General features: G+C 41.5%; 1 protein-coding gene across 6 annotated transcripts in view; it reads left to right on the top strand.

Annotated features, from left to right (window-relative positions):
- The window catches only part of LOC133128785 (unconventional myosin-VI-like), a 68,462-nt gene extending 57,864 nt beyond the window's left edge, over positions 1-10,598 (top strand). For 3 of the 6 annotated variants that reach the window (XM_061242562.1, XM_061242560.1, XM_061242558.1), the window contains 5 exons: positions 2,169-2,272; positions 3,259-3,390; positions 4,945-4,971; positions 6,846-7,064; positions 8,242-10,598. In XM_061242562.1, coding sequence (XP_061098546.1) covers positions 2,169-2,272; positions 3,259-3,390; positions 4,945-4,971; positions 6,846-7,064; positions 8,242-8,441 — 682 coding nt within the window. In that variant the 3' untranslated portion in view covers positions 8,442-10,598. The remainder of the gene's footprint in view (positions 1-2,168; positions 2,273-3,258; positions 3,391-4,944; positions 4,972-6,845; positions 7,065-8,241) is intronic. The other 3 variants (XM_061242563.1, XM_061242561.1, XM_061242559.1) reach the window with 1 other exon arrangement.
- The last annotated feature ends 14,480 nt before the right edge of the window (positions 10,599-25,078 follow it).

The raw sequence follows: 25,078 nt of genomic DNA, 5'->3' as shown, positions 1-25,078 counted from the left end.
GATGGGCACGACAGACATGGCTTCCTGTGAGTAGAGACGTGTGAGGTCACAGCCTTTTCATGAACAACCTATTCTCCCAGGCAATGTGTTTTTCATATCACGGCAGCCTCTGCGTCTCTGAGCCTTCGTATGTTCATGCTATCTGCAGAACCCCCTAGTCTGATTGCCTACATTGTTCTGGAGTCATTATAACTGACAACCTCAATTTCTCACCGCCCTACCCACTTTACTGAACGATGTATGTACAATATTTTGGGGATGCTGTAGGAGCAACTTTTCATTTAGTCTTCTATGGGCCATTGTCACAGTACCCACATAGGTCAAAATATTAGGTTTTTACATTGGCAACTGAACTGTACATTTTCCACAATGTTGCATAAACATTTTTGAAGAAAAACAGACACATTTCACATGCGCCTTACTGAGATTTCTGAGGTTCTGAGTCTATCGCCCTGCAAAATATGCTGTAGATATTCAGCCTATAGGTGCTATAAACCAAAGTAAGGAGTTTAATATTGTATGTTTTCATTTACTTAAATCATCGTGGTGAAGGGTTGCATTACCTCTGTGCATCGATCATTAGTTTTCCCATTTTAACTGTTGTGTGCTGGAACTATCCTGTCCTTTTAGGGAGGAAATGGCCAAGGAAATGTCTGAACTGCTGGCTAGGTGGGTGGAGAATGCTCATGATTACCTCGTTCAGCTCAATCAAGCACAATCTCACAAATCTGTGTCAATCTCCCAAATGAAAAACAAAGAAAATGTGTGCACTCAATTTTACTTATACTTACAGTATGCTATGCATGCATACCCGTAATTCTAAAATGTGATTTGTTTGGTAATTCAGTACAAAATATCGATTTTGTGAGTTGCATGTGTGTTTTAAATAAGGTGTTTTTGGGTGGAATACCTCCCATTTGAAGCCTTTGCCTATCACTGAACTGTCAAGAGTGGGACTTCTTCCACACACACCCACAACATTTTCAAAAGTTTGCTTTGCTGCTAAAAGTTTATTGTATCTCAACTGTGGTCCCCAAAGTTTTAATATAGAACATATTTTGTGGCTGTTCAAGCAAAAATGCTATCTGGCACAAAATATCATATTGGAACACCTTCATAGCATGGGCGATATTGAGCTGATAAATTCAGAGATGGTTCACTTCACCTGCATAGGTAATCTAGCCCAAGAAAGCAAGCCGTAATCAGTCGTGCGACTGACAAGTAAGCATGGCTTTGTCTGTGCAGAAAGTAATCTTATCGGGAACCTTTTGTACTCTATCAGAACTCATTAGCCAGCTTTAGCGTAATTGTAAATGAATAGTGAGTTCTGTGGGTCGTGGCCTTTAATCCCTCAAGTGCCGGCAGTGTCTAGATGGATAATTGGCTCACACAGACCTCCGAGATCCACAGGCATCTGTACTGAGTGTAGGCACCATACGGTTTCCCGGAGACTGGAATAGCCGCAAGTCAGCGATGTCAGCCAATGGGATTAGTGTGAGGGAGGCCTGAGGTGACACAAACCGCACCCCCAGCTTCACAGATTCTTCTAGATCCTGGGAGGAACAGTGTGGTACATGCACAGCTGCAGATGGACAAAGTGCCCATGACAAGCATTTGCCACCTGGTACTCCACAGCTTTTCCTTTGTGACATTCTTGGCAATTTCCTTGTTTGTCCCCATCATCATAAACAATGTAATCATTTTATTTTATTTTAATTGTTTCCTAATCTGCCCCACTGAACCTTCTTTGTGTTTGTTTTGTATTTGTTGTTGAATTTTTGGCGTTTCAGAAAAGCATTATGCCAGTTTTTACAGACACTAACTAAGCTTAGTCCTGGAATACATTGAGTTTTATATGGAGAATTTTCATTCAAAAATGAATTTAGTCTTGGACTTTGCTTAATCTGTGTCGTACTGGCCGTATATGTTTGTTTTTAAAATGTTACAACAGGACAACGCCAGCTGGTGTTTTCTCTATGGTTCAACACAGCCGTAACACCTGATAATGCTTCAAAACACAGAGCTCCAGTGAAGCCTGTTGGAGGTTTCTCCGAACTCAAGCTCCCATGTGCCCCAGGGACCATCCCTTTTCCTAGCGGTCCCTGGCTAACGCTAACTCTGTGCGCTTTCCTATTGTCTCCCCCCCCCACCCCACCCCACCCTTCCAGGGGCCCGCAGGTGCAGGCGACCAAGGCGGCAGCCGGTGCCAAGAAATACGAGCTGAGCAAGTGGAAGTACGCCGAACTGCGAGACGCCATCAACACCTCCTGCGGTAAGAGCCGTGGAAACAGCGGTCGGGCGCTCCACGGCCCTTAGAAGAGCCCCACACTTACATTTTTAATGATGTCTTATGAGCCAAGGCAGTTACGGAAAAGCCTCGGGGGACATGAGCGATTCACTTCTATTCCATGCGTTTGTGGCACGTTTTATTATTAAAGCAGAAAGGTCACGACAGTGGTTTGGAGTTTGGAGCAGCACCGGCGTGAAATCATACGATTGCAGCTCTCACATTTTTCCCAACCCCCCACCCCCCCCCCACCCCGCCTCCTTTTGGCGGAATCGGAAAAGCATTCTCTCCACTGAAGCTTTATGTGCGTCTGAAATGAAAGTGGTGCACTCTGCCAGTTTGGGAGTCGATGGAAAGCTGTAAACTTAATTGGAAAAAATAATTCACCTGGCTGTATCAGAGAGCGGCAAAGAAATGATTACTACGGCAGTTAAAAATCATGTCCCTTCTGCAGGTGAAAACCTGGAGCGGTGTCCTTCGGTAGAATACAGATGCGGCCATGCTTTCTCTCTGGCAAACTGTCATTTCCCGAGCCGTCCGTGTGCCAAGAAATCACAGCTCTCGCCGTTTGACGTGTCCCAGGGGCCACATTCCAAGAAAAAGCGTGTCATCTTCTGCTAAAATATGAGCCGTTATACTGACACCAGGCTGCATAAAACAAGTCATCAGCATTGAAGTGCATCTCCTCTGAACTCATGTCAGAAACGGAGAGTTAAATTGGCGGTCATTCATGTGCGCCTCCGTTTGTACGTGGTTGAAGCATTGGTTGATGAAGGACGTGATAAGTTGGCTCTTCGGTCTGTAAAATTGTCGTGTGGTGGTGTAGTGATTTTTATTTAGGAATTCCATCGCAATACTTCCTGCTTTATCTGGTGTTTATCAGTGGTTAGCAGTTGTGACCTCTACTTGGCTGGGGGGATTTGTGTGCGTTAGTCTGCCATTAATCCCCACTGTCGTCCCCCTTTGTACAGACATCGAACTGTTGGCTGCTTGCCGAGAGGAGTTCCACCGTCGCCTGAAGGTCTACCATGCCTGGAAATCAAAGAACAAGAAGCGTAACACCGACACCGAGCAGAGGGCCCCTAAATCAGTCACTGACTATGGTAAGGGTCATGCGGTCCAAGGCATTTTCAAACCATAACCACTGTCACTTAGTCCTCTGGAGGTGAGAGATTGTTGAACAACTGAATATCTGAAGAAGCAGAAGATGATTAAGAAACTAGGCAGCTACAGATAGGGGTGAGGTTTCTGTAACCCTAACACATGGCAACATTTCTACAGTGCTGCACACAACTTCCATCTGTGAAACTGTTTATGGAATGGTATGGAAATGAGTGAGTTATTATGTTATGAGTTTCCTTGCCCTTTGCAATCTCTTTCTCTGTATGAAGCTCTCCTTTACACTACCCCCTCCTTTAAAGTTTGTGTTTAACTGATTGGCTACAGCGTTTTTGTCAATCCTTTTCATTAGACATTTTTTACAAGCCTCTGAGCAGCTCTACACACCACCAAACCATATTTGATGTTTTGTTTCACAAATGCTTTCAATTTATTTACAACTTGGAGATGTGTGGAGTTGTCATGGATACAAATAGCTTTTGTAGAGTGCCTAGCTCACTCCATGAGGGCAATAAGCCAACCTGTTAATGGATAGCTACTGACATTTCAGGGATTTTATCCATTTATTGTGATTGAGAGTGTAGTGCCTGAAGTTTCTGACAGCAGCTGGTATCATCAATGCGACCATGTGTATCGTAGAGAAAGGCAATTTAACACATTCTGTGCCACCTTATACCCTCAGTCTCATTAGTTTTATTATGTTCCTACAGTACATCCAGATCCACTAAAGGTCTGTTATCCTCGTACATTATGATAAAGTAAAAGGTAGTCCCTACTTAACAGTTTTTTTATAGCCTTCTTTTGTCATTTCAGTAAAGTGTTTCATGTTGATGTGGCTTAATATATCCAGGCCTGGATTCAATCAAAAGTTTTAATTTAATTTAATAATCGTTAATTGCAAGCGTTACCATTTTATCTTCAATGTCACAGCTTGGTGAGTTCTGCAATCCCCACAGTTACACATAAACTCTTTGTTATTAAGTCAGATTTAAGGTCAAATGTGATCAAATCTATAACATTAAATGGCATAATATTCAATATGTTCATAAGTAAATTAAATGAACGCAATATTGAATAGTGTGCATTACATAATGTATTCCAAATACCCCCTAACTCAGACCTAAGTAACTCTGGTTTGGGTAGCAGTGGACTAAACTTAATAAAAAGTATGACTTTTCTTTTGTTTTCTTTTGGGATGAAGGCTACAGTATGTTGTGTGGGAGGGAGTGTAGGAGTGTTTAGCACCCTCTTTATCTTACTGTTTGAAAATACAGCCTTTAAATCGCCTTAAGAGGCAAAACATAAAATCTGTCATGCCTTTATAACCTGTTAACTTTATATTTTTATATTTGTGATTATCATATTTTATTTTTTGATATTCTCCAGGCCTTCTGTGAAGTGTAATAATTGTTTTACGCAATTGAGAACACAGTGGTACCTTTTGGTGATTGCATTTAGAAATAGCTTTGGGTAAACATAATCTTGCAATTTGGGCAAATGTGTTGCTTGACTTGTATAACCCGCATGTTTACTTTCAGATCTTGCACCCACGGTGAAAAACGCATGTAAGTGGTACTGTACCTGACAGTGTAGCAACACTAACTGCAGTGCTAAACCCTTGCACTAATGCTGGGCTTAAGGGAGATGTCTGCTTTGCCCTGGCTCTGTCTGCTGTAGAGGCCATTGGTCTGTTAAATCAAATTGCTGGGTGAATTCAAGTACTTACTGCAGTAAAAACTCCAGTTTTCTCTATTTAGGTCTCCTTTCTTTCTTTTTTCCTTTTTTTTCGGGGAGTGTAATTGCAAGAGCCAACTCTTAATTACACACTTGTTTGAGAAAACTGAAGCAGTTCTTTTCTTAAATGATGCACTGTAGATTATATTACCTTTACACTATGTAATATAATGTTTAACTACAGTATGGTGACCTATGACCGTTATCTTTTAAGTGTTACCCTTTCATAATTCAGGAGTGTTTAAGCAGTTGGGGTTAACTGGCTCAATGATAAAACCAGTATCTCACCAGGGATTTGAAGCAGCTGCCTAACCACAAAGCCAAGCTGTCACTCAATTGTTGGGAATTAGAGAATCATGTCAATGCACTTTTGTGCTTACCATCTGTGTATATTCAATACTTTGTCATTTTGAGTGTTAGTCATACACAATGGGTTCCTATCCTTGGCTCTGGGCATCCACAAGGTGTCGTAAATGTAGTTGTTAGCCAACACCTAACTGATACATGACTGCATTTGATGATAGTGTGCAAATCGCTTATTTTGCCTAAATCTGTGCTAAGTGGGACCATGTGACAGTCCAGCACCAGGATTGGGAACCCATATTGTGCACCATAAGCATATTTGTAGGGGATAAATGAGGATAAATGAGTAGTCTTTGAGTGACTGAACCATTGCATTGACATTGGCTTGAACACGATCAGGTTACATAAACGCAGAGATATGAAGCTTTCAGAGCAATTTGTCTAAATTTCCGTCGGCTGCTGGAGTCTGTCATGTTAGATTTACAGGAGTGCAATAAGCTAGAGAATCTGTCTCCTGATTGTAAGGGAAGGATAGCAATTTACCTTGCATCCCGGCAAAAAGGCCAGGGATTTGCTAGGTTATTCATGCGTATATTTTTATTATAATAGAATAACTTGATTATATTAGTATTTTAAACCAGAAATGGAAAATTCCTTGCGCTTTCAAGTTGTGCGCCAGACCTGCTCTCTGTATTTTAATGCTTCCCCCTAAAATGTCAAGCTCAGCCCATCCCTCATTCTTTTTACTCCTCTTCAGACCTGTCTGAATATGCAGAAATTATTCAAACGTTATGGTTTCCTGGTACACTGCCACATCGCCAGATTGCCAGAGTTCACAATATCAGGATGTATCGGATTTCAGCCTGTCTAATTCTGGACTCGATGACTTGTAATTATATTACAATTTTTATAGTGCTAGTTTTACTTTTTTCCATGCTATGTGGTACAACTTTAGGCATGAGAGGAGTTTTGAATGGGGGAGGAATGGCTTACAGCAGATGTAATCGGCAGTATTTTTCACCTAAACCCCCTGGTGTGAAAGTTCTGATGTTCTGGCAGTGGCCCAGTTTCTTACCGCTGGTTTTTTGGAAGCTCTCTTGCCCTAGCGGTAGCGGGTCAGCTTGACAGCGTCGTTAACAGAACTGTGACACCCACCTCCCCTTTCCCTTGCTTCCTGTGGCATACTTTAGATTAGGAAGCGTCCCCTCCAAATTTCTTAACCGCCTTCTGTATTCTCACTCTTGACTGGAATTGAGGTTTGAATGAAAGGAAGACTCAAATGTAGGTGTGTGTTGAAATACGACCAGCTCGTTCGCTGTCTTTATCATGCGTATCCAGCGTACAGCCCATCTGGAAATAACCTAATCTAATGGATCTTTGACTGCCCCCCCCCCCCCAACAGCCCTGCAGAACCCAGCCCCACCCGTGCCGCTCCGCCATCACGAGATCGCCATGAACCGGCAGCAGCGCTACTTCCGGATTCCCTTCATCCGCCCGGGGGACCAGTTCAAGGACCCCCAGGCCAAGAAGAAGGGATGGTGGTACGCCCACTTCGACGGGCCCTGGATCGCCAGGCAGATGGAGCTCCACCCGGACAAGCAGCCCATCGTCCTCGTAGCGGGTGAGAGCGATTAGGCGGCTGGGCGGCTAAGCTTCACCCCACGCCTACCGTCCTCTCAAAATGTCTGCCAGGGACAGATTTTGCAGAGGAATGGGGTGGGTCGCACACTGCGAAAGAGCTGGAAAAAACTGAACTTTCTTTTGGCATCGCTCCCTAGGCCAGCGCACTCTGCGGAATGTATTTGAGCCGCGCGTCGTGCTAACGGGCGACGTTAGCCGCAGTGCAGTCTCTGAAAGAAGTGGCCGTTTGTTCCTGACGTGCAGGTTTCTCACTTTGGTTCCAGCTGGGTTGACACCCACATTCATTCTGTGCTTGCCGCACAGTCAGTGTGAATAGTCCAGGCACCATACCATTAGCCATTAATGATGATCAAACATGGTCATTAGTGGCTATTGGTTATCACAGAGCAGATTACATGCAGACCACGATGACTCCATCATCTATTGTACTGGGTGAAACTAAGATCAACTGTTGGATTTCTGGGCCATCAGCATGTGCAGAAAGCCGTGTCCAAGAAATCTGTACTGCATTGCGATTATTTCGTGATGCAAAGATTTTACATAAGGAGTTTACATTCTGGGTGACACTTCTTTCCTGACCCACCTCAAGTTCCCACCTTAGTTCCCACCCTTAAAGTCTACTACGTGTGGCTCTGACAGGCTCTGTCTGTCTGTCTCTGTCTGTCTGTCTGTCTGTCTGTCTGTCTTACTTACTTTGGTTCTGAGTGTCCCTTCCTCTTCTCTATCTGTCCATCCTAATAGGGACGTAAAGCGAATGTTTTTGGAACAATACTTCCAGTATACTGCTCCCTATTAAAGCCCTAGAGCGACGACAGCTAAATATAAGCAAACTAGGTTGCGTTGAAGTATGGTTTAAATACGTAGCTACAAGCTGAATATACCTCATATACCCTCATGTGTGTCTGCATTTACTAGTACCTCTAGATCAGGGGCGCTCAAGTAGAAATGAGCAACGGAGGGCCGTGACTAGTGTTTTCATTCCAACCAATCACCAACCAACCAATCAGTTCCCTCCTCTCTGGTTGACGGTGTGCTAATTGGTGAAATCAGCTGGTTTAGTGAAAAACCTGAATACCCTCGGCCCTCCTCAGCGCACGATTGGGCGCCCCCAATTTACGTAGCTCCAGTGTCCCCGCCTCACGCCCGTCCGTCCGCAGGGAAAGACGACATGGAGATGTGCGAGCTAAGCCTGGAGGAGACGGGCCTGACCAGGAAGCGTGGAGCGGAGATCCTCCCGCGGCAGTACGAGGAGATCTGGGAGCGGTGCGGCGGGGTGCAGTACCTCCGTAGCGCCATCGAGAGCAGGCAGGCCCGGCCCACCTACGCCACCGCCATGCTGCAGAGCCTCCTGAAGTGAAGCGCCGAGCCCCAGGGCCCCCGGGTGTATGCAAGATCCTGCTGTCTCAAAGGGAAGAGGAGGGGAACTCCCCGTCAAAGAGGGCATTGAAAATGGAAAACGTGCTTTCGACTGGGGGTGTCCACAATACAAATGAACAATTTGAAATGAAAACGTTTCGTTTTTTTTTTGTTGATGTTTTCTTTTAGTTTCATTTTTCTTTTCTCATAATTTTTTCTTTCCCGCTGCGAATCTGTGGGGAGAAAGTGGGCTAGCTAGACCTACACGTGGTTTTGTGTTTCACACAAATCAGATTTTCCGCTTTAATCTCGCTCCACCTTTAACTGAGATGCCTTAAAAACTACTTTTTGACAAGGTAATTGCTGAAAGTAGAAACGGTTTTAAAGCTGCTTCTCCAAAAGAAACATTTTTTTATATATGCCGTATACATAAGATTAAAGTAGATATCAGTGTTGACATGTTCGATTATTAAAATAGCTCACGTTATTAATTTGGTTCTGTTCACCTATAATTGTTTTGTTGTGGCTCAGACTGAAATTATTCCAACAGCATAGTTTTCCTTTAGTTTTTTTACAGCAAAAAATTTGCACAATACTCGGTTGACTGGAAATGTTCAGGGGTAAATCTTTGGAATACATGTTGTGTTTTGGACAGACTGTATATGCACTCTTAGACCTCACTGTGTTGACTCCACATGTCGGAAAGCAGTCCTATATATAGTGCACGTTCCATACAGCACATTAGATTTACTAGCTTCTATCATGAGACACCGCTGTTTGTCAGGTCAGTGGCCCGAGGCAGTGTGTTCCACTTCTGGGATGGATCTTTTTGTTCCTGTTATTTCCACATCCTGCTACTTGTAAAACAGAATGTTTAACTAACTTTTTACTTTGTCTTTGGCCCTCCTTTTCCCTGTTGAAATCCTATGGCGATTTCACAAGTAGGGAAAAATAGTCAAATTATGTCTGATCTCTCAGTGAAGTCACTCAAGCCCAACAAACCTTTTCTACTGTCAAGGGTACGTTTGTGTATCTATAATTTGCTCTTTCTTTCATGCTCACAAATAAAGTTTGGCATTTCCAAACACGGATAATTATAAAGTTATATAAATTTATGCAATAATTAAAGTGAGTAAATGCAATCTAAAGATGGTATGAAAGGTTTTTTTTATGCTTTGACATAGATCAGAATAGAATGTCTTTGATATTGATAAAAAGGGTGTCATAAATAATGCAATACAAGAGATACTGTATATTTTAAGGATGGAGGATGTTAGCCATCGAGACCAAGTATATTAGGCATGATTGGTGAGCCTGGTGTGATTGACCTTTGGGAAGAGAGCGCTCTGAGCTATATGTAGTAGCTCAAAGCTAGCTGAGAGTGACATCACACAGCTCATTCAAATATGCAGGTCGTACTGTATCCCCCTCCCCTAACCGCCCCGATGCTTTTACATTCCATACAAGCAGGATGAGTCTTATCTCTACAGAGAACCCGACTCTCTACAGAGTCTTCTCCCCGACAGATTTTAGGATTGACTTTAACATTTATACGTCAGAGATTAAAGGGGTTGAGGCATTCAGCGAAAATTAGCGTCTTAATAAAACTGGAGGCTCCCAGCGCAAGCTTGATTACTCGCTGTCAAGGGTGGCAATTTCTTACTTAAGACTGAGTAAAGTAGACCAGAGCAGCCGTCGTTTAAAAACACCATATGTGTGAGACAATCTCATGCCAGGCTGGGCCCTCCTCCTCCTCCACCTCCTCCTCCAGGCAAGCTTGTTCGCGGCTCCTTCTTTCGTTGCTTAGGTTCACAGGGTCGTCTGCTGCCCGGCTCAAACAGCAGGCTCGATGGCGTGAATGTATTTGGTCTCTCATCTCACAGCCTCGCGTCAGAAGGTGACTCTTAACCCAGGTCTGATTATTTATTCACAATTCGAACGCCGATGTGATTGCGTACATCTACTGGATACATTCTAATGTACAGCGCGGTAAATTAATTATGATTATGTGCTCTTTTTTGTTTTGTTTATGCCCACCTCCACCCACATCTGCCACAACCACAGCCCCGACTCTACGTGTTCACCCTTGTGGGTTTTCTAATGCTGATTTCTAACTGATGTGCTGCAAAGCAGAAAAATAAACACATTCCATGTTCGACGCGAATTGTTTTTGTTTTTTTTGGTTTCCCACGCATACACTTGACATCAGATGAGTGTTGCACAGTACCTTACATCACCAGCGTTGGGGAAATCCCAGCAGTCACCCCCTCCTCCTGCTCAGATACCAATGGGCTTGCGTCTCATCAGTGTGGGAAGCTGTGTGTTGCAGTTGTTAGAAGCCTCGTGTTTTTAGAATACTGCAGTGTGTTATGGAAGGGGAAGGACATATTTGTAGGAAAAATGACTTTATTTTCTGTTTTTTTTAACAACGGCATGTAAAATATAAAAGAGACATCATGTCCTACATTTTCATGCACTTTTCCCCTCTGTATTTAAAACAGCAGTGTTATTCTGGAATCGTAATGCTCTGCATAGCTTTGGTTGTCGCTTTCCTACACTGGAACTGCTCTCTGTTGTATGAACTAGCGGCACTGTCGTAAGAAAGGAAAGTTGACCTATTTTAAGCTAAAAACATGCCTTTTTAACCCACAATGCTAAACTTAGAAATAAGAGATAATATGAAGCTGTTTGTTCCATCAACATCCCATTTACTGTACTCTGGGATATACAAACTCTGGCCTATGATGCACGCAGTGAACCTTGACTTTGTCATGAGCCGTTAACAGAAAAGTGCCACCTGAAACTTCCACTGTTGAAGAACAGCACAAAATTCAATGTCGGCAGTAAACATTTTGATAATGATTCATGTATTTTTGAGGACACTGTGGTAACATTAAGCGGTCATCCCTATATGGTTGTACACATCAATTCCAGCTCCTGATACTGTGATGCATATAAGTTCTTAGATGAATACCTCATTGTGAGGGGAAAAAAACCCCAAATGAACATTTAACCTTTGTCAAGAGTATGCCTGTGGAGAAAAACACTACTAATAGTCAATATGTAATTCTGTCCAAACCTCCACAGTAAAAAAATATTCAAATACAATCTGCAATCATTACAGAAAAATATGTGTTTGTCAATTGCAGCAAATCATTTGCATTCCCACCCATTGTCAAATGTGGTTTTCTTTCTGCATTATCAGTCCCAAAATCATCGTAAATCATAGTTATTGGCAACTTTTCATATAAGTCCACCAACAAAAAAAACAAAAAAGGCTGTTTGCAGAAATTGGGAAATTCCTTTTGATTTGGGGATGAGACTGGTTCAAAGGAAGAGGCGTGCCATTTGGGCTTCCAGAACCTTCTGCCAGCATTCCTCTTCCCATTACATAACGGTCCTTTCAAAGCATTAGGCGTCTTGATCAAAGTAGGTACCCTGTCCTTAGTTCAAAGCATGAAGTGCCGTGTTCACATGATACTGGCCATGCCTACACAGGAGTCAAAAAGGCAGACAGATGGAATAGCCAGTACATTTGCATTAACAAGCTGGTATAGAAGTCTACCTAATAAATTGCTCACTGTCTATACTGTTTATAGTGTATATGAATGATATATATGCATGCAGATGTGCGAACATGGTTAAGGGTACGATATATAAAGGTTTGAAAGGCAAAATAGAATTCAAGTGAGATGAATATGTTTTCGGGATGTAAGAGCGCAAAGCCGTCACCTCTTAGCGTAGTAATCATGCTTGACAAACACATGGCTTTATAAACAACATCCATATCATGAATAATGGGATTAATGTCCGCCAATGTAGTCTCAATATCGACCATGCCTTCAAAAACTTTAAGGTACACAGTAAGTGGTTTATCCTCTGTCGTGGAAACTGCTTTAAGTCGGCTTTGTTTCCTGCTTCTAAGGATTAACTTTCACCAGTGTAATTGAGAAAGGCTCAATTAAATTTTTCTTTAACGTGAACGGGGCTCACAACAGACAGCCCTGTCAGTCACATGCTTTGTGTAAATTGCAGATTATTTGCTAAATCTATCTTACATTTACGCTACGTTCTTTAAACGTGAGCCATAAGATGTGTCATTTTTACACGAAAAGCTGTCCTACTCCATTGTGTACCAAGTACAGGTTTTATGGGCAGTCAAGTACTTACCTCATTGTGTGGCATTCAATGCTGGAAATTCATCATTTCTTTAATGAAATTGTCAGCTCTGGTAGTGTGTAACCACCTGAGTACCTGAAGGATAAGAATTTGAGAAAAACGGTCAGGGCGTGGTGTATTGTACACAAAGGTGTATTTTAGGACAAATGAAAAAACAAGAAAATTTTAGTCGCTATGCATTATTCCAATGGAAACAAATCACAGTGGGTGAAGAACGACAAGTGGTTTGCTGTAAAGAAGATATATTTTTCAGAAGATCGACAGACACACTGAACAATAAGGCTCTTGTTAAAAAAAAGAAAATCTCATGCTTATTATTACTTGAAGAACTTTGACTTGTTTTGTGTGCATTATCAAAATTATGGCACTCTGGTCTGTCTAGGCAAGTCAGACATATAATTTTAGCAGGTCTTACTAGCGCTGAGGTTATTCAATAATGTTGGCAAGACCAAGGCTCTAGATGAGATTAAGAAATATTTTTTATCAAAAACAGCAAATTCAGGCCTGAAGCGTATAATATTTGTTTATGTCTGGTTCAAGCTGAGAGACAGGTTGAGCAACTGCAGTCCCTCAAAGTTTGTGGGTTAAAGCTTACTTTCAACTTTTTCTTATCTCCAACTGCATACAAAATGAAGTAAACCTCAATAGAATGTCACTCAAAATGAAAGACAATGCACATTTTGGTTAGATTTACAGTAATATGGCTTAGCTCTGTATAGCAATATTAATTAGATAATCTAACAATATGAATTCTGCATGTTTCAAGCCTTTTTGAATTGTAAGTTTGAGTAGAGAAAATAGACTATTTAAGGTTTGTAATGGAAAGACTGAAGAATGAGACTGGCCAAACCCATAATGTTAGAATTGTTTAGGTGATAATTGTTTGAGATGATTTAATTTATTATAGTTCTCCATTATTTTCCAGTTGTTCATTCTAAGTCCACACTAAGGTGTATGATTCAGGTGAGTGACATAATCTTCCCAGGAAGCTTTAAAGAACTCATTGTGCAATGTTTTCTGGGATTCAGGGCTTCATCATTTTCTAAACCTGGGCTTAGTCCCACAGTGCTCTCGAGTGTAAAAGGACTGTGGTGTGGACTGAAAAGTGTGACTTTTTGAAAATGAGCTACCATACCAAGGGAGGAATGCAGTATATGTTTTACAGAAACACTGTTACACCAGTGTCACTGTCTGTCTGGCCCATATACATCCTCTGTTTATGAACATGACTCCTGTCACTGCGAAAACAAAGATGTGAGTCTCAACAAAGCAGGCTATGAAAATGAAGGGGTCTACTATCTTCGTCACCAGCTCAGAGTAGTGTTCTCAGTGAAAGCCTCAGTACAAACCTACAGCCCTGCTGTAAAATCCAGCCATGTCAGCTTGACCAGCTTGAAAATAAGCTGGTCTAGCTGGGTATGAGTTGATCTAAGCTCATCTGTTTCAAAACATAGCTTGAGCTGTTCTGAACTTGTCAACCACCAGCTACCAGCTGTTTCAAAACCTAGTTTGAGCTTTTAATTTTTTGTTTTTTTTCAGGGAGTACATATAAAAAGGCTGAAAGATCCGCATTAGAAGAAAGTGCTGCGGACGTAATTTCATTCATTGCGTGGGCAAGGTCTCCACTCGCACACGCCTCAGCAGAACAGGATCAATTTTAAATTCATCAGAACAATGAACAGAAGAGGCAGTGCTGGAATGGAGGGGGCAGTGGGGGCTATTCATTCAGGAGAAGAGCAGGGATCCTTTATTGTTTAAGAACAGTGCTTTGTATATAAAAAACTGAAAGAACCTTGGAAGCACAAAAGATACACATTTATACATCAGACAATGGTCAGGGGGACATGAAAATCGATGCGCCGGTCTGTCTTTTCATCGTGAGGTACCTGCAAGCCGCTCCGTGGCCGGGTATTATCTCGCACCGTCCACCGTCAGGGCAGTAGCCCGGGTGGAGGGCGCAGACGCTCCGACAGGGCATGCCGTCCGTAGCCACGTAGCCGGGCTCACATAGGCACCGGGCCTCCTTGGTCCGCCTGTTCGCCACGCAGCGGGAGAACTCGTTGCAGGCCAAAAACTTGCACGGATCCGCTCGATCAGCTGAAAGACGGAAGACAACCCCGCATTAGTATTAATGAAACGCCGCTGTTCCCTGCTTCCTTGTACTGACAATCCTCCGATGCTGCCGAGGTATTCAAGGGCGTCTGATTGATTTGCATGAGGTTCTCTTCTTTATGTGAGGGTTGTATTAAAAGGTTTTACCTTGTCCGGTATTCCAAAGTCACCTTACATTATTAAACAGCCAGCATTTCTAATGCAAAAGAACTGTGTCTGCTGTGTGATATACCGTCTGCCTGCACTCCGATGACACCCTATATTTGCATTGAGTGACATATTGTAATGTTTTAAGTAGCATTTTCGAAAAGCTGAACAGAGAGCGTCTTCTTTGTCTCTATGTATTACCCCCGTTCTCTATTCTCAGTGGTTTTACAGTGTTCCATGTCTGGTCCAGTCAGGGAACATGATGTTTATGAAGCGAGAAGCACCACATACGCTAACAGGGTATCAAGCGACTGCCGCTAACGTGGCGTGACCCGGTATTACACAACCGATTCCCCCTATCGTTGTTTCGCGCTGCTCTCCGGGGGAGGCAGAGAGATTAAAGAGGACTCTGCTCTTACCAGGCTCCACATCCAGAGAGCTGCTATCAATCTCAATGTCCAGGCGCCTGAAGGCTGCGTTGCAGAACTCCTCCAGAACGCAGTGCACGGCCTGCGTGACGTTGTAGGGGACCGACTTGGCGAACTTCATCTTGCTGTTCACCACCACGCTGCCGTTCCTGAAGTTGAGAATCTCGAGCTGCTTGAATCCTGTTAAATTCGACTGCAGGTACGGAAGAAGCTGGAAAATAAAACAAGAAAATGATATTAGGAAAGAGAATAGATCACTTTACATTGCTTATTTTAACATACATTTTATACACTCAGTGAACACTTTATTAGGTATTTATTAAACTTATTTTTTAGACTTATACTGCTGTAGCCTATCCACTTAGAGTTATGATGTGCTGTGTGTTCAGAGATACTCTTCTGCATACCACTGTTGTAATGTTTCTGTCACCTTTCTGTCAGCTTTGACCAGTCTAGCCATTCTCTAGAGACTAGTGTGCGTGAAAATCCCGGGAGATCAGCTTTTTTTGAAATACTCAAACCACCCTGTCTGCCACCAACAATCATTCCACGGTCAATCACTTTTTTCCCCCATTCTGATGGTTGATGTGAACATTAACTGAAGCTTCTGACCCGTATCTACATGATTGTATGCATTACACTGCTGCTACACAATTGGCTGATTAGATAATCGCATGAATAAGTAGGTGTGATAAAGTAATTATGTTCCTAAAAAAGTGCTCGGTGAGAGTATATTCATATATGCTATTTATTACTGCCCCTCTCTTTTGAAATATTGTACTGTAAGCTGAAGGAACTGTGGACTTAGTTACTGAGATTAGAACCTCAGATGTACCCTAAAGTGAATACTTCTAAGACACTCACTAAGATACTCATTTTCTGTAGTGATTTGTCAGTCATGCTACCAGTTGTAATTGTGTATTGAAAAGGCTGTCATCCTTAAGAAGACAGCATTTCATGGTGAAGGTTTCATATTTCTGCTGTCTGGCACTGTATATCTAAGTATATAATGACTGAGAAAATCCTAGCCGTGCTTCAAAACAGGTTCCACAACAGGTTCTGTTGCTAGACAGAATTTCTTTCTTATAATTATTAAAGAATTATTACTAGTCCAAGTGTGCTCATAGAATGTCCTGCTCATTAAAGAGCACAATTTATTAAATCATCACAATTCATTCAGACGCATTCTAGCTTTGATGCAACTCAATTTGCTATTCATCCCACGTAAAATCCTTGTAAAATCCTCACTCATAGGAGGACTTGTTGAGAATCTATGGGATTGCATTTATAATGTCTAAATGGAAAGGACTGAATATATAATGCAAAGGTTCTGAGTTTTAAAAATACACAATTTTATACTTCTCTCTCAAAAAATAGAGGGTGAATTGTTTACATTTCACCATGAGCAGTGACAGTGGGAAGGCTTATTGTGCTTTTCTTCTTTGAAAAAACATTTGTGGCACTCTGACACAAAGAACATCGGACAACATCGGACAACACAATACTGGCAGCCTTGTCCACCAAAGTTGAGGATTCTATTCTTTACAGAATAGCATGGCCCTGGCATTTTATCAGAGCACATACTATTTTCAGTTATTTTACTGTTGCCCGTGGTCTTCGCATATCTTGGCAATGCACTTCATAATGAGTGTGTGCATGTGTGTGTGTCTGTGTGTGTGTAGTCATTACAAGTTAATAGCTTAGACTTTTTTGAAGAAATCTGAAAAGAACAAATCAGGCTTTATTGTTGGATTTGGATTTTGCAACTATTTTGCTGATTAACCTGAAATGAGTTTAACAGAACCATAATGCAAACTTACTGTTTTGATTGGAATCATCACTACAGTAACAAGCTTGAAAAGAGCACATTTTTAAAATGGGCAGATATTACACTGAACTGATTTCAAAGTCATTAGTTATGCAGTCCTATTACTCCATGCTAGAACTGTCAGATGACTCAAATTAGAAAAAGAAGGGAAATGGTTTACGTGAAAGCACTGTCAATAAAAAACACATTTAGACAAAAGTCAATTCAATGCCTTCCTCTCAGCTATGCTACTTGAAGGCTTGGCTACTTTATGTTATGGGTAAGTCGTGCACTTAAGTTTGCAATTATTTCCTTTCAGAAATGAGGGACTCGACAGGGACAATTACAGTGGTGTACAGTTCAGCTATGCCTAGTGTCCAGTGAGTAACAGGCAGCGATAAGTAGCATTAGGAGCTATCCCAGCTACGCTACTAATCCTTACAATTCCCCCGGGCTGACAGGCTGCTTAGTATGCAGAGAGAATAACCTCACTCAAAGGACTGCTCTCTTTGTCTGACAGAGGCAAGTATGTATCTGGATGACATTTTGTTTTCAGTTGCTGGTTGCAGAACAAGCAATGCTGATATGTGATTTAAAAAAACGACTCACACTTATTTCCTTGGAATAAAATGAGAAAAACATCTTAATTGGGTGTCTTGCTTTTATGGAAACATGGGACAAAAAAAGGGACACTAGACGCAGATTCAGTTTATGTAAAATTCATTCTCAACTGTGAATGGTAAAATTGTTAATTGTGTAAAATTGTGTTCGTGAAAATAAATAAACATCAAGTATTCTAACTTGGTTCCAACATGTACTTGTATGTGTTTCTACCAGCTGGATTAAAACATCTTGTTTTTGCACTCAAACAGGGCAAAATACTTCTACAATATATGCATCTTTACCATATATAAAGTGACAGACCATTGTACCATAAGTTCTGCTATAAACAGAATCTGTCGCACTTGACATTAAACACATTTTATGTTGAGAGCAGTGATTATGCTATTTGAGCTGTTCTGATTTAATCATGAATGCTTCTTTCATTAACAATAACAAAGCTTGACATTTACAAATACAGTGTAGGTACCATTTGAATAACTCTGACATGATCTAAAATGTAATGCAGCTTAATATTCTTTGAAATAAAGAGATTTTGTTAGGGGGCAACGGAGACTGATATATATGATTGACAAAGTCCTAAGATGACGCAACAAGGTTTAATATCAGGCTGCTGCTTTGATAGGTGTTGGCACCCTAGGCCTTTTTAATGTTACCATGACCACCAGTATTACCTTCAGAGCTGACTCGCTTTCACATCTGCATTACAATAAGGCAATTTAAAAAATGGAAACCAACAAAAAATATCACCTGCTCAAGGCAAGTATGTAGTATCTCATTTGTCAATGTGAAAATGTATACTTTTGTGCTATTAGTGTGGTTGGTTGAAATAGTGTGTTTTCATACAATGTTACACATACAATGCAATTTACAGTGCTCTATTGTGGAGCATGTGTCTTTAAATGGAGACAGTACTGTATATAAATAAATACTTTGATCCAAGCTTATAATCTCCTCTCAGTGTATGAAGTACCATGGCAGTTTCTTTGGCACTCCTTCGAGATTTATTGTTGCAATCCTGCAAAGAAAGTGGCAACCAGGCAGCCGTGTGGATCCTACTCTTCAAAATCACCACCACTTTCACGACAACAGCATTCCCACTCAGCCGTATGTAAGGGTCTGTTTGTTCATACTGCCAGCATGCTAATAAACCATGAAGAACTGCCACAGTTGCGGTATTCAATCAGATGTTAGCTTTTATGAAATGCTACCAGTAGATTAATTGTAGTGTAGAAATGTAGCCTTTAAAGAGTAACCTTTTACGACAGCCTAAAGGTGTGACTTAGAGCTTAATGGTTGGAAATCTAATCAAATATTTCACTTTCCCCACAATATGCATTTTACATTATTTTATTTATTTATTTTATTTACAAATTTTACACAATTCTACAATTTACAACTCAAATCTTTGGCAATGGTTTTAGGCACCACAGTCATCATATTTTGACAATCCATGGTGGAATTAATCTGAATATTTTTCAATTGTCAGGGAGGGTGAATTTGTTCAAGCTTCCTGTTTGGAAACATTTTGTGGGATTTTAGAAAGTTTACAAAATTGCCTTAACCCAAAACCTCCGGCAAAACATTGTGCACACGAGCTCAGACCCTGCGCTATTCAAAATAATGTCTCTTCATCAGATTGTCTTGCCCTCCTATACTGTATGTCCTTGAACAATATATGCATATATTTACATGTATGATGCATACCGTAGTGACACACTGTCACACATATTTTACAAAGATTGGAATTTAATTGAATTAAATTCCACAAAAGTGCTGAATAGTATGACTACAGGTTAAATCACTGGATGAAATGACGTGGGTATATTCACTCAGTGACCGCTTTATTAGGTAATCCTGCACACCAGCCTTATTAATGCAAATATTTAATCAGCCAATCATGTGGCAGCAACTAAATGCATAAAAGCATGTAAACATGGTCAGGCAGTTCAGGTGGTTTTCAGACCAAATGTCAGAATGGCAAAGAAATGTGATCTAAGTGACTTACATTTACATTAATGGCATTTGGCAGATGCTCTTATCCAGAGCGACGCACAGTTGATTTGACTAAGCAGGAGACAATCCTTCCCTGGAGCAACGCAGGGTTAAGGGCCTTGCTCAAGGGCCCAATGGCTGTATGGATCTTATCGTGGCTACACCGGGGGTCGAACCACCGACCTTGCAGGACCCAGTCATATACCTTAACCACTATGCTACAGGCCGCCCTGACTTTGACCATGGAATGATTAATGGTGCCAGACAGGTTGTTTTGAGTATCTCCTGTGATATTCACATCTCTATAGTTTGCAGAGCATAGTGCCAAAAAAACAAAAAACATCCACTGAGCAGCAGTTCTGCAGGCATAAACGCCTTGTTAATAAGAAAGCTCAGAGGAGAACAGCCAGACTGGCTGAAGCTGACAGGAAGGTGACAATAACGCAAATAATTTCACATTACAGTGGTATGCTGAAGAGAATCTTTGAACACACAATGTGTCAAACCTCTAAGTTGATAGGCTACAGCAGCAGAAGACATAGCACGTCCAAAAGTCTAATAAATACCTAATAACGTGCTCACTGAGTGTATATGGGCCTCGTACTGTGCTTTGGTAAGTTATGCAACACTGCTTGCTAGCATTGTAGCAGTTTCTCCAGAACATTCCCTTCTCTTCTTTTCCTTCCCTTTCAGAAATACACAAGACTGGCTTCCTTCAAAATTCTTTACTGTGCGTCAAAAATAAATACAAATGTTAGAGTGTTTTATTTCTAAACCCTGTCATTAAAAAGAATTTGCCAGATGTACTATATTTGTGAAGAAATAGAATGTTTGCCTTTATGTGTAAGACAAGGAGCTAAAAGCAAGTGATGAGTAAATACAAGCCATATTTTTGACCTCTTGAAAGTTATCCAATTTTGCTTTTGTGATTTGTTGGGAAAATAACGGCAAAATGTGATGTCACAAATCCAAATCTCATAAAGTTGGAACAATAAGAAAAGGCACAGTCGAAAGGAAATGTATTCTACGTAACTGTTTCTATAATGCACATGCAGCCCATCTCAGTTAGCCAGTCAACATAATTTCCCCCACAGCAGCTGTTACAGGAAGATTTTATGAAACCTGCCTTTTTAGAATATAAATGCATTATTAAAAATACTATTTAAGAGTCTCACTGTCTCCTGCTCTTTCGTGTGTTGGGGAATGTGTAACACTAAAAAATCGTCTTGACATTTACTTTTTATACTGGTAATGTATCACTATATTGCTAAACACAAAAATGCATGATGTTTGCTTTGTTTGTGCTTTGAGACCAAAGCAAACACAATCCAATCCGTTTTCAGTAGATATATGCGTTTTACTGTCACATACCATTTACACCTGTATGGACACAAACTGGATTTGTTTTTACTTCTATGGGTTCGGCTAAAAATAAAACATTTGCAGTTGCTGTGTAGCACTAAATAGCATTACCTAAAGCCTCTTACATAATTCAAAGCAATCACTGGCGTACCTTGCGCTGGAAAACATGTGTAGCTTTGACATCATAAACACAGTGCCACGCGATTATCCACCACTCTGCTGTCCATGTACTGTTGCCACCAGTTCCCATGGTAATTCCCCAACAATAATTTAATGCAAATTATGTAAGCACATAACCCTGGCAGTTCTATATGGAGGCACATTACTTACAAGATACGGTGCAGTTGGTAAGTATTTGGACAGTGACACAATTTATGTTATTTTGTACTCCAGCAATTTGGATTTGAAATGAAATAATTCTTATGAGGATAAAGTATTGTCTGTCAGCTTTAATTTGAATGCATTTGCATCCATACGAGGTGATCCGTGTAGGAATTACAGCCCTTTTCATAGCCCTCCCATTTCAGGGCACCATAACATTTGGGACAAATGGCTTCACAGGTGTTGTGATTATGTTGTATTGTGATTACATTGCATTACATTACATGGCATTTAGCAGACGCTCTGATCCAGAGCGACATACAACAAAGTGCAAATCAAACACAAGTCAGATGAGTCAGATGTGTTCAATTGCTTCCTTAATGCAGGTATAAAAGTGCTTTCAGTATCTAGCCTTGATTCTAGGCCTCTGTTGTTGGTGTTTGTCTACTCTGGATGTCCCTCAGGCAAGCAGAGATATGGGCTGAAACCTGCGTATCAGACGGCGGGAACGAGACGAAGAGTCTCTCCATGAGCAGCCTCCCTCTCCTCTGTCCTCATTCTTCTAGATCTCTCTGCTGCCTTCGACACTGTGGATCACTCCATCCTCCTGTCTGCCCTGTCAGCAACGGGCATCTGTGGCACAGCCCTGGACTGGACTGAGTCCTACCTCTCTGGTCACTCCTTCCAGGTTGCCTGGGCTGGTTCGGTATTGACACCTCAGCCCCTCACCACAGGAGTTTCCCAGGGCTCAGTCCTTGGCCTACCACTGCTACGTGGACGATACCCAACTCTTCGTCTCGTTCCCGCCGTCTGATACGCAGGTTTCAGCCCATATCTCTGCTTGCCTGAGGGACATCCAGAGCTGGATGGACAACCACCATCTAAAGCTCAACCCAGGCAAGACTGAAATGATATTCATCCCTGCTAATACCTCTCCCCATCTGGATCTCTCCATTTCCCTCGGGGATACCACACTCATGCCGTCACCCAGTGCAAGGAACCTCGGCGTGATGATGGACAGCAGACTGTCCCTTTTCCGAGAACATTGCGGCGGTGACCCGGTCTTGCAGGTTCTTCCTATACAACATACAGAGAATCCGCCCCTTTCTCACCCCCTACTCGACCCAGCTCCTGGTCCAAGCGATGGTTCTGTCCCACCTGGACTACTGCAATTCCCTGGCCTCCCAGCATCCGCCATCAGACCCCTCCAACTCATCCAGAATGCAGCAGCTCGTCTGGTCTTCAACCTTCCCAAATACTCACACCTCACCCCCCTGCTTACTTCCCTCCACTGGCTGCCTGTCATGGCTCGCATCAAATTCAAAACATTGGTGCTAGCCTTCCAAGCAGTTAAAGGGTCTTCCCCAGCTTATCTACAAAAAATCATCAGACCCTACACCCCTGCCAGACCTCTTCGTTCAGCCTCCACAGGCCGCTCCGAACCTCCACCTCACGCTCACGACTACTGTCTGTTCTGGCTCCACGGTGGTGGAACAAACTCCCCGTTGAGGTCAGAACTGTAGAATCTCTCCCCACCTTCAAGCGCAAGCTGAAGACACACCTCTTCAAGCAGCACCTCTCCCCATCCCTCCCTACCTCCCTGTGAACCTTAATTGTTGTCTCTGTGACTTGCTTTGTGTACCGGTATTTTTAGTTGGCTAGGTAAGCAGTGTTTGGATAGTTAACTTTGGTCACTTTTGCTCTGTTTGTTTGTTTCTTTGTTCAAAAAAATAAAATAAAAAATTGGCCCTCGTCCTTATCTTTGTTGTACAGGTAGCAGTTGAAATTGTACTTCCCTCTAGGGTCTTTCAGCGAACTTATCCCTGGTTATGGGTATGCACTTTGGTGTACGTCGCTCTGGATAAGAGCGTCTGCCAAATGCCAATAATGTAATATAATGTAATGGTAAATAAGAAAATCCCAGGTTGGGTTTCAGGCACCTGTGTTTGTAGAAGAAAAATAAAATATAACTGCACAATAGATGTTATATTGTAAGGTATCTTTGATTTGTTCTCTTTAGAGTGAAGCAGTGGAATGCAGAATTGAAAACTTTGAGTAATACATGGGCAGGCAGGCATTTTGAAAGAGGAAATCTTAAAAAAAGGAAAATCATGCATAAACATCCCACGGAGCCTTTGTCCGAGTTAAATTAGTCTAAACCTGCCATGAACTACCCTGTGTTTTTGATCATTAGCATAGACCATGTTTTGTCAACAAAATAGTAACTCTGCAACAATGTGTTGATTGCTTGTTCAGTTCCAAGCTTCAGTGAATGGGCAAAGTGCTTTAGAGTAAAAAGGAACTTTACTATTTTAGTCAGGGTTTTGGCTTTTGGGTAAATGGTGTTTGTATAGCTAAAAATGTCCTTAGATTATCTTTGTCTAAGGTCCGCAAGGTTTGCTTCAATGACGAGTGCTTTAGACTTGCGAAGGAGAAAATAAAGGAACCAGGTTATAAGTAGAATAACTTTACTATTATAATCAGGGTTTTGGCTTTTGTGTAGCCACTAAGTCTAAGGTCCACAAAAGAATATTAGAACTGATGGGATGTTCTGTTTGAAAGCATACAGTATACAGTGCTTTCATTGGCTCACAGTGCAAAATTGTGCATCAGGACTCACCTCCAGTAAACATGAGATACTACAGCTAAAAAAAAGACTACAAATTAAATTCAAAAGTAATATTTTTGTCTCAGATATACTGCAGACCCCAGGACATATCCAGTCTTTGGACTCACATAACCATACCAAGCTATTTGCTATGCAGCTCTACATCTAAATTTTGCTTATGAAGTTATGGAAGCTGAATCAGTTATCTGTGCTTTCAAGTGAAACAGTCCTTCCCTCAAACCTACCCAAAAACATAGCTTTACATCCAGTTTACCAAGTTCACTTATTGTTGAAATATACTGAAAACATACAGCGAGAATTACATTTAGAACTAATAAAAACTAAAACGGTTTCATTTAAAATATAACTTGCACAGAGTTCAACCAAACTTAAATTAAATCAATCCATTTGCAGTCGCGTTTGTGAAGAGTAAATGCAGTAGAACCCATTTTTTTTGCAAAAGATTGACAAACTAAATAACAACATCTAATGAGGATTCATGGAGCTTTGTTTAGCCTTATTGGAGTTTTGCAAAGGTCAGTTGTGTTTCTCGTCAATAGTGCATGTTCATACAGTGAGACTAATGTTTGCGTTTATTTAATTCCAACAACAGGAATTTGTTGCATAAAATGAAATCTCTTTACAAGTTTTATGATTATTAGATTTTGAGAAAGATATTACAGGTATTTCCAGAACTTGGGGAAATATATGTTTTGCATGTCTATATTTGAAGCTGATGTATCTCATGCAAAAATCCTTAGCCTGCTGTACAGGCAGCATGAGTGTTAGTATGTGTAGGCCTGCGGCAGCATTTAGGGCTGTAAGCTTTCGCAGCAAGGGCACCAGCCTCATGCTGTGGGCATACAGCCTGTATCCATTTTTGTATATAAAAAGGGAGATGATTGCACGCCACAGGGGGGCACAGATTTCTCAAGACTGTGGAAAAGCTTCAAAATATATAAGCCTGTTTGTCTCTGTTCATTCAGAGCTACTTTCGATGCTCAGTACTCCATACTTAAACAAGGAGTTTGAGGCTAACAATGAAGAAATTAATGTAT

The sequence above is a fragment of the Conger conger genome, chromosome 5, assembly GCF_963514075.1.
Source record: "Conger conger chromosome 5, fConCon1.1, whole genome shotgun sequence".
Lineage (NCBI taxonomy): Eukaryota > Metazoa > Chordata > Actinopteri > Anguilliformes > Congridae > Conger > Conger conger.
This window is presented reverse-complemented; position numbering and strand designations above follow the sequence as displayed.